This window comes from Gallus gallus, chromosome 1, assembly GCF_016699485.2.
Source record: "Gallus gallus isolate bGalGal1 chromosome 1, bGalGal1.mat.broiler.GRCg7b, whole genome shotgun sequence".
NCBI lineage: Eukaryota > Metazoa > Chordata > Aves > Galliformes > Phasianidae > Gallus > Gallus gallus.
The window spans coordinates 116,110,080-116,119,098 of NC_052532.1; the positions used below are offsets into that span (position 1 = coordinate 116,110,080).

General features: G+C 59.8%; 1 protein-coding gene across 2 annotated transcripts in view; it reads left to right on the plus strand.

Annotated features, from left to right (window-relative positions):
- The first annotated feature begins 342 nt into the window (after positions 1 to 342).
- LOC107057534 (maestro heat-like repeat-containing protein family member 2B) overlaps positions 343 to 9,019 on the plus strand; it is an 11,012-nt gene continuing 2,335 nt past the window's right edge. Inside the window, exons 1-25 of one of the 2 annotated variants that reach the window (XM_040649823.1) lie at positions 343 to 460; positions 760 to 881; positions 1,040 to 1,162; positions 1,305 to 1,470; positions 1,607 to 1,705; positions 1,880 to 2,031; positions 2,396 to 2,539; positions 3,071 to 3,163; positions 3,446 to 3,515; positions 3,631 to 3,744; positions 3,830 to 3,903; positions 4,236 to 4,355; positions 4,501 to 4,608; positions 4,798 to 4,957; positions 5,085 to 5,125; positions 5,364 to 5,505; positions 5,905 to 5,957; positions 6,281 to 6,388; positions 6,691 to 6,810; positions 7,009 to 7,131; positions 7,255 to 7,410; positions 7,632 to 7,754; positions 8,066 to 8,145; positions 8,563 to 8,698; positions 8,815 to 8,907. In XM_040649823.1, the coding sequence (XP_040505757.1) occupies positions 436 to 460; positions 760 to 881; positions 1,040 to 1,162; positions 1,305 to 1,470; positions 1,607 to 1,705; positions 1,880 to 2,031; positions 2,396 to 2,539; positions 3,071 to 3,163; positions 3,446 to 3,515; positions 3,631 to 3,744; positions 3,830 to 3,903; positions 4,236 to 4,355; positions 4,501 to 4,608; positions 4,798 to 4,957; positions 5,085 to 5,125; positions 5,364 to 5,505; positions 5,905 to 5,957; positions 6,281 to 6,388; positions 6,691 to 6,810; positions 7,009 to 7,131; positions 7,255 to 7,410; positions 7,632 to 7,754; positions 8,066 to 8,145; positions 8,563 to 8,698; positions 8,815 to 8,907 (2,745 nt within the window). In that variant the 5' untranslated portion in view covers positions 343 to 435. Of the gene's footprint in view, positions 461 to 615; positions 882 to 1,039; positions 1,163 to 1,304; positions 1,471 to 1,606; positions 1,706 to 1,879; positions 2,032 to 2,395; positions 2,540 to 3,070; positions 3,164 to 3,445; positions 3,516 to 3,630; positions 3,745 to 3,829; positions 3,904 to 4,235; positions 4,356 to 4,500; positions 4,609 to 4,797; positions 4,958 to 5,084; positions 5,126 to 5,363; positions 5,506 to 5,904; positions 5,958 to 6,280; positions 6,389 to 6,690; positions 6,811 to 7,008; positions 7,132 to 7,254; positions 7,411 to 7,631; positions 7,755 to 8,065; positions 8,146 to 8,562; positions 8,699 to 8,814; positions 8,908 to 9,019 lie in introns of those variants that run through there. The other variant, XM_040649819.1, reaches the window with a different exon arrangement.

The window sequence follows — 9,019 nt, forward strand, 5'->3', positions numbered from 1 at the left end:
CAGGAGGCAGCAAAGCTCTCTGGAGAGGTTGCCTGGGCAGCAAATGGGGGCTGCAGTGCCTCCTTGTATGGAGTCCCCAGTCACTAAGACAATGCTGAGCAATGGCACCTGGCAGCTGCTGCCTGGCAGGGGCTCTCCCTCACCCCATCACCTGAGGTGATTCCCTGATCCAGCACAGAACACGTCCACCCCAGAGCTGAATGCGTCACAAAAACATGCTGTGTTCTGGGGCCTGCAAGGTTGCCCTGCATGCTGGCTGGTCCCTAGCCCAGGGCACGTCATTCTCTGTGAGGTGACACTCCTCGCTGTGATGTCACAGTGGCTGCCTCTTCCACCCCTGTGGCAGCGGTGGGAGCGGTGGCTCAGTCTCTTGCGAGAGGCGCAGGAAGAGGACCCAGAGAGAGCATTGTGTCTACCTGGAGATTTCCTGCAGTGATGGAGCGGCTGAGAGCCCTTCGAGGTGAGGTCCCTCCACCTCTCTGGACACCGTGACGCTGCCCGAGCACATGTGTGCCACCAATGCCTGTTTAGGGCATGCCATTAGCACTGTCCTTGCCCTGCCGAGTGCAGCCACCCACCGTGGTTCCCCCGGTATCCCAGCAAGGGGAAGGCTCTCTCCCCTCTCCGTGCCGACCACACATGTGCCGGCACAGCCCACCCCACGCTGTGGGAGGGGCTGGGTTCCTCCCTGAGCTGGCCGGATGCTCGGCCCTGGCTCCAAGCAACACCAGTGGCAGCTGCTCTGCTCTTTCCTTCCAGGTCTCTTTGCCTGTGTGGGCTGCGTGCCCAGAGGTACACGTCGCAGGGCCAGAGGCAGGGTGGCAAGCCCTGTCCCCGCCTGTGCCGTGACTTTGCTGCTGCAGCGCCTGCAAGACAAGGAGGTGAGATGGGGATATCCAACCATCAGCCCTTGCCCTGCCCCAGTGCCACGGCCCTGTGGGTGCCAGGCCCTGGCAGCACATCGGCATAGCGATGGGTGGCAGCGGGCGGCTCCCCGGGAACAAGGGCAAGGCAAAACGTGACTGATCCCTGTCCCCAGGGTGACCGAGCGCAGGCGTACTGCGAGCTGGAGCACGTCCTGCGGGAAGGTGACAGCCGCCCGCCGTGCGGAGTGGTGAACCGGCTGCTGGCTGAGGTGTCCCAGGACCTGACGGCAGCCCAGGTGAGGGGTCACTCCCAAAGGCGGCAAAGGGAGCCGCCTGCCCGCGCTGGTGTTCTGCTGGCGGACAGCAGGGGCTTAGCCCTTCCAAGGGAAGGCCTCAGGCAGTCTCCTGTGCCGCGTGTCACCAGTCACTCTTTTTCAGGGCGTGCCAGACAGCATGAGGATGGCTGCCAGCAATGTCCTGGTGGCTCTGGCCCAGACTCACTTCAGCTTGGTGATGGCCGAGCTCCAGGGCCACCTGAAGGCCGTGGGGGAGATGTCCAAGGAGTTTGTGCTCCTCACCCTGAGCAAACTGTTCACCAGCTACGGTAGAGTGCCCTCAGCCTCCTGAAGGGGTCTCTCCCCTCTGCGCGTGATCTGCGTTGAGATGGGGGATGCAGGGCTGCAGCCCCTTCTCCCTCGCTGCCGGGGCTCTGACCATGGCCTTCTCCTTCCCTTCTGCAGCTCCACAGTGCATCCCCTTCGTGTGGCTGATGCTGGCCGGCCTGCGCAGTGTGGTGGGCTGGGTGAGAGGCGGCCGGACCCTGCGCATTGCTTGTGCTGGTGAGTGCCGGCCCAGAGCAGGAGGGGCTTGGGGCAGTCCTTGCACCTCGCCCTGCTGCAGATTCTCACAGGTTCCCTGTTCTCTCAATCTCTCATCCTTTTTTTTTTTCTTTTTTTTTTCTTTCCAATTTTTTTTAATGAATTATTCATTTATTTTTTGTTTTTTTTTTTCAGTTGTGAAACAGTGGCTGGAAGGAGTCAAGGTTCACTTGTGCTCTGGAAAGCAATGCCCCTGGCCTGCCATGGAGATCGAACAGATCTACCAGAATCTTTCCCAGCTCTTCTTCTCTGTGCTGAGGAACTGGCAGGACTGCAAGGAGGAAAAGGTGAGCAGTGCTGCATTCCTAGCCCGCGATGGCAGCGGGGACATCCGTGTCGGCAGCTCTGTCTGTGCCCAGCGGGCTGAGAGCAGAAGGGTGATGAGAGGGAGCGGGCTGGCTCTGCAAAGGGCCCCAAACTGGCTTTGTGCTTTGGGGCTGGATCTCCCTGCCAGGAAGCAGCCCCATGTCACAACATTGTGGCAGGAATAGCTGGGGATGAAGGTGTGGGGAAAAGCTCCCTGCCCTCCAGAGAGAGCCCACCTCCTACTGGGCACGGGGGTATGGGAAAGGGGAAGGGAAAGAGAAAGCCCTCCTGTAGGAAGGGCAGACCTTCGGTCTTTGATGCTGGGTCTCTGCCATCCCTCTCCAGGACAAACAGGCTGTCCTCGGGGCTGTGGCTGCCATGATGGCTGTCCTCCTTCGAGAAGAGCTGTGCCGAGAGCACGTGTGGGAGCAGCTCCTCTGGCTCGTGCACCCGTATCAGGAGGTCCAAGACACCTGCAGGGTGACCAAGGTGAGACGTTTTGCAGGGCTCAGTGTGGATGTGGGGCTCGTGCAAGTGCCACGAGGGGTCAGTGGGACGCAGGGAGGAGGCCAGGAGCCCTTGGAGAAAGACAGAATAGGTGTCCAAGGGAGGTCTGAGGCTTCCTGAGCTCTTCAGTCAAGGAAGGAACAACCCGGACAGGAGCCAGAAGGGAGCCAGGAGTCACCGGGGCCCACCTCCTGGGGCTGAGAGGCTTCACCAGCACCACCGCTGTGGGGCTCTGGTGCCTGAGGAGCTCTGTGCTAACAACCAGGGGGACCGCGTCCAGTTGCATCTGATGGGGGAGAAGAGGGCTGCTGGGTGGGAAATGCCTGCAACCGATGCCCAAACAGGGCTCGGTTGAGAGCAGAGGGACTCTCTTGCTGCTGCTGGGAGGCGGGGACAAACCAGAACGCCTGTGCGGGAGCTCTCCCAGCAGACAAACCATTGGGAATCAGTTTCTCTGCTCCCAAGTGGCTAGAGGTGGCTTCAGCCCTTTCTTCCTCTCCTGGTCTCTTGCAGAGCCTCAGTGTCTTCCTGGAGGCCTTAGAGGGAGTTCAGTCTGTCATCCCTAAGGACAAGTTTCTGGCCATCACCAGCGCCGTGTTCTACCAGGTAAGGGGAGCCTATCCTTGCGCCCAAAGCAGCTTCCCTCTTGGCTAAGTCTCAGGAGGACTGCAAAGCTCCGAGCCTCTGACGGCTGCTCAGCCTTAGCTCCTGCATGCCCGTGGCTGCTCCAGAGCCGTGTGTGTGCCCCCAGGGATGCTGTGGGTCAGGCTGTGTTTTGTCTGCATGCCCTCTCACTGAGAGTGCCAAGGGAGATGAGAGCTGGCAGCAAAGTTTCTTTTCTATCCTCAATACTGATACAATTTTCTCCAATGGACCTTGTTCCCACAGCTCTCTGATGACACCAAGCAGCACAGCGAGGCGGACAGAGCAGAGCTGACCCACTGCATCCTGCTGCAGGGTAAGGAGAGGAGCCTTGGCGATGCTTGGCGGCGCCCTGGCCAAAACCTCTCTCACAAACCTCCGGAATGGGTGCGAGTTTCTTGCTAACACAGTGCGGGATTTCCTCCCCGCAGCCCGGATCTGCCCAGAGGAAACGGTCCAGTTTCTGCAGTCACAGCTGGGCGCTGACAGGGAGGCTGGATGCGTGGCAGCCCTGGGTCTGCTCAATGCTCTGGCTCGCTCTGATGGTCAGTACCACAGGTTGGGACTTCCAGGGATCCCTTTTGCCATCTGGGCTGTGCCTCCATGCATGCTTCTGCGCATCTCTTGCAGAGCCCATGATGACCGAGAAGCTGCCCCAGGTTGTGGAGGCTGTGCAGTGTCTGTGCAGCGACCCCAGGATCCAGGTGAGCTGATTTGGGAAAGGAAAGCGCTGTCGGGGTGGTGATGCTGCTGCCAACACAGGCAGGGCTGGGGTGCCCAGGGAGGTGCTGGGGCACTGTCCACATGGTTGCGATGGCTCCTGTGGGGAGAGCAGGCAGAGTGGAGCGGTCAGGTCCCTGTGCAGTGCATGGAAAGTGCACAGCCTGGTGCTAAGGCCTGGCCCTCACCTGAGGAGACAAGGCTTCTCCTCTGCTCTTGTTGTCTCTGCTCATGCCCAAAGGGCTGCCCCAGTGAGCAGGTGGCTTCCCTTTGCCTTCCGAGCAGGAAAATCAAACCCACAATTGACTCCTGACAGGTGAGGAGGGCCATTCTGCACTTCATCAAGGATGTGCTCAGTGCTAACGCCCGGAGCTGCTCAGCCTGGGATGTGGTGGGGCACATCTTCAGTGAGTTCAGCCGCACCGTGGGAAGAAGGGTAAGGACACCGGGCAGCAGCTTCCTTCGGAGGACCCGTGCTGCTCAGAGGCTGGCACAGAAGCACTGGTGGGGCCACACCTGAGCCTCCTGAGAGGCTCCTGAGAACTCAGAGTAACCGGTGTTCCAACAACACTGTTGTGCAGGCAGCCGGAGACCTTTCTGCCCAGGAAGCCCAGGAAGAAGGAGCTCTCCAAGAGCTGTGTATGGACATCCTGGGGTCACTGGATGTCTCTGCGAGCGGGATGAGCAAAGTGAGTCACAATCTGACCTGCTGCCACTCCTTGCCTTCACACCACGTGTTCCTCATCCCATTCCAACACCCTCGGTCTCTCCTCCAGTGTGCTCTAAAACACACAAGACTCAGGGAAATTCACAGAGTCCTCTTCATTTCTGAGCGGAGGCAGGAAAGCTGACACGCTCAACCGCCTCGTTCCCTACAGCTCCTGTGGCCCCGGTTGCTGCTGTACGTGGTGCCAGCCCAGTACACCGGCATGCTGATCCCAGTCTCTCGCTGTGTCCAAGCACTGGCTGAGAGAGGGGACCTGATGGTGCGGGAGATAGAAGACCTGGATCCCCATTTCCTCAGCTCCATGTTTCAAGGTAGGAGCAGAAACTCCCCCAGTGAGCTCTGTTGACCCCTGACGGCACCAAGAATGGACAGCGGAGGTGCACGTGGGGGAGCACAGCGTGTCTCGTCATCTCACTCAGCACTTCATTCTCCCCACAGGCCCACTGCTGACTCCCCAGACACTGCTGGCACGCCTGCTGGTGAGTAGATGCTCCAGAGGCCGGTGCCGTGAGCCCCGAGGAGGAAGCAGCATGGCCGAGCACGCCAGCACCTGCCTCACTCATGGGGATGCCATTCTCTTCCCGGGCTTGCAGCACCACGGGCAAAGTTGCTGGCTGCTCCTTGCCTGCCAGGGCAGAGCCAAGCTGCGCTTCCCTCCTGGGAGACGCTGCTGCTCTTGCTGCAGAAGTGACCCTGCTTCTCCTTGCTCTCACTCAGGTGGTGGCGGGGAGCCCTTTTGCAGGCAGCGAACTCCAAGCCGCTGCCTTGCTCCTCATGCTGAACCTCCACGGCAAAATCCACAGAGCTGTGGGGGCCATGTGGGCCTCTGAGATCCCCCTGCTGCTGCAGTGCCTCAAAGGTAAAGTGCGGGTGGGGAGGGAGGGGCGGAGGCAGGGAAGGGGGGGAGTGAAAATGGAGCTCTGCAGCGTGGCAGAGGGGAAGCATTGCCTGCAGCCCAGCACTTGCTCTGCTGCTGTTCCCATTCCAGGGAGACAGCGCTGAGGCCCGGGGACCTTTCCCCCTGGGGATCTGCCCATTCCAGGGCACAGATGGGCCCTTCACGTCCCCTCAGATAGCAGTCTTGGAGCAGTTCTGTGTTCCTGCTGGGACAGTGTTTGTGGGGAGGGACAGGTCACTGCGTAGGGTGTGCAGGTCCCAGTTTGGCAGTGCCGAGTGCCCAGGCAAACCAGGTTTGCAGCAGCTCTTCCTTTGTGGCTTGATCCCAAGCAAGGGTCTTTTGCTTCTTGTTGCTGTGCAGGGAAAGATGAGAGCTTCCCGGACTCTGCAGAGTGGGAGCAGCGCCTCCTAAAGGTACAGCATTGCCAGAAGGCAGGGTGCAGAGAAGCGTCTGCCTGTCTCAAGGAGCCCCGTTCCCATACGGGACAGGAACAGCCTCTCAAATGCTGCTGTGGAGCGGCCGCACGCCTTTGTGGTGCTGCCTCTTCCTCTTTGTCCCAAGCGCAAGGGGGGGTCCTAGGAGAAGAGCAGCAGGCGGCTATAAGGGAGGGAATGCTGGGGGGAGCTGGGAGAGGGACTGCTCTTCCAGTCACCTCTCCCCAGAAGACTGCGGCGATGTGGGAATGTGGGAAGAGGCAAAGGGCAAGGAAACATTGGCTTCTCCTGTTCTCCAACAGTTCCTGAGGGTGTCACTGGCTACCATGGAGGATGAGGCCTGGACCAAGGGCCTGAGCTGCGAGCTGAGCCGGTGGCTGAGCAGCTCTCCCAGCAGCTCTGGAGAAAAGGTGGGTTCCCCCCGGCTCTACCCAGCGGTGCAGCCGCAGGTGCCCAACTGGGGCAGGGGCTGCGAGTGGTGCTCTGCTCACATGGGCTGCTCACGCTGCTTCCCTGGCCCGTGCCCCCCAGAGGGCCTTTTCCTGCAAACTGCCTGGGGGTGGCTAAAGCTCGGCCCTGCACCTGCTCTCAGAGTCTCCCAGGGAGCGTGGGTCCTTCCCACCTGGCCCTCTCCCAGCAGGTCAGGCTGCTGCCACATCTCAGCTTCTTCCTTCCCTTCCCTTCCCTTCCCTTCTCTTCCCTTCCCATGCAGTCCTTCCTGTACAAGGCTCTGGGGACAGTGCTGGGAGCTTGTAAGGAAGTCCTCCACATCCAAGAGAAGCTCCTGCAACACCTGGAGGAAGCAAATGCAGAGGAGCCTTCTGAGGCCCAGGTGAGGTCTCCTCCCAGCCAGCTTCTGCCAGCATCCCCGGTCTGTCCCTGGGGCAGAGGGCTTCTCCTGGCCCTGCTCCGGGCCTTTCGATCTCCTCACTGCTGCTGTTTCCCTCAGGCGAGGACCAGCCCGGCCACTGTGGCTGGCCGTACCAGTAGGTTCAGGCCTGCGCCAACTGCCCCTTGTTCTTTTGTGCAGGGAATGATCTCTCTTCTTAGCCATGCTGCTGAGAGCAACTTCCACACAGTCCTGGACACGCTCACCACATTTGCGTCCAGGCTGTGCAAAGGCCAGAATGGAAGGATTTCCAGACGCAAGAAGGTGAAGCGTTACGCATTTCCATCTTGGCTTTCTGCTGCCTTATTTTCACTTGGGAGCCCAGGTGCATCGCGGGGCACCGGGGGGCTGCTGAGCGAGTGTCTCAAGGCATTTCTTCCCACACAGATGGAGCTGGACAGCAGAAGAGCTCAGGCCACCCGCAGCGCTCTCATCCGTGCCCATGGCAGCTTGGCACTGCGTGCCTCCAAAGAACAGCTGCTTGCCCGCCTGGAGGGAGACATTGTGGGCAACATCCTGCTGCTCTACAGCTGCAGCTGCCGGGTGAGAGCTCGTAGCGTGCCAGGCTGTCTGAGCACCCAGCTGCAGCCCCTCCACGTGGGGGGATGCTGAGATGGGCCTTCTCTTTCCAAAAGTCCCTCGGGGACTGGTTTGTGCTCAGATGAAGATGCAAGCCCTTCCCTTAGCGTTGCCCCCACGTGTTCCCCTTGCAGCCCTTGGCCCTTCCCGCAGTTCAAAGAATGTTCTTCTCTCTTGGGCCTCAGGACCTGCAGAACACGCTTGCGCTGCTGCAGAGCATCATGGACTTCAGCTCTGCCTTCCAAGCAGCGTGTGACTCTGCCTGCTTTAACCCCTCCTTGAAGGGCAAGCTGCTGGAGATCCTGACGGTGAGTGCCTAGAGCCAGGGCTGTCTGCAGCAGAGTTTTGGGCTGTGCTACGAGGCTCAATTCCCCGGAGCCATACAGGTGTCCCTCAGCCACAAGTCTCCAGCTGGTGGGGACCTTGGGTGCTGGCAGGCAGCGGCTGGGCAGCAGGCGAGGTCCACCAGCTGTGCAGCTGCTGCATCCTGCACTGCCTCTGTGGGAAATGCGCGAGCGATGGGGCTGGTGTGTGGCAGTTGTGTCTGCCTGTGGGTCTGGCGGAAGAACTCTCCCTTTGCCCCTTGCCCACATTGACCGTGTCTCTCTGGGACTTGCAGGACTTGCTGAAGAAGTATTGCTTGGGCACCCCAGTCTCCCCAGTGCCCCTCAAGGTGGTTCTGGCCCTGGAGCAGTTGAGGTAAGGGTGGGAGCCTCTGGGGTTGCAAGGCAGGATGGTGGATCCCCTTCTGGGTAGCTCCCGAAGGCCTGGAGGGGGCAGGGGGTAGGGAGTCACTTCTACAGGAGAGATGGCTGGGCTGCTGTGCCCAGCGAAGCTGAGGTTCTGGGAGGGAGAAAGGCCCTGGTGCTCCCGTCCCCTGGCAGGGAAGAGAAGGGAGACCTGGTGTCTCCTTCCCTTCCGAGCAGGAGGTGGTTCACTGATGCTGGGGAGGAGGTGGGTGATGCTGGAACTGAAGACAGTGCTCAGCAGCTCAGGCTGGGGATGTTGGCTTTGCAGCTGTTCCGTTAGAAGAAACTCTGATGTTGTCTGAACCAGCCTGGAGAGCACTGCTAAAGGCCCTGTCTGCTTTCTCTTCCTTTTTTTTTGTCCTGTCAGCAAGCTGAAGCCTTCCTTAGGAAGCAAAGACACGTGTGACATGCTGATTTTGTGCTGCAAGATTATTGTGACGCACCCTTCAGCGGAGATGATGCTGAAGATCAGGAAGTCACAGCAAGCAGCTCAGTACCTGCAGGTAACCTGCCGTGACTTTCACAGCCACCTCTCGGTTGGAGCCCTTCCTCGGCACACACAACCTATGCTCTGGCAGCAACCATGGTGCCACAGCTCAATCCCCTCTTCTGCTTTCAGCTTCTGCAAACATCACTGAAAGCTCTGGGCCGGCTCATGGTGGTCCTGCTCGAGACAGAGACCACCAGTGGCTTCTTTCAGAACATAGTCCATGTGAGTACATGTGGGTCAAGGGAGGAAGCAAGCATGGTGCCTGTCAATAGCAGAAACAGAGGTCTGGGGACTGAGAGGACAATGAGAGGGGATCTCTTGCTGATTGATTTCC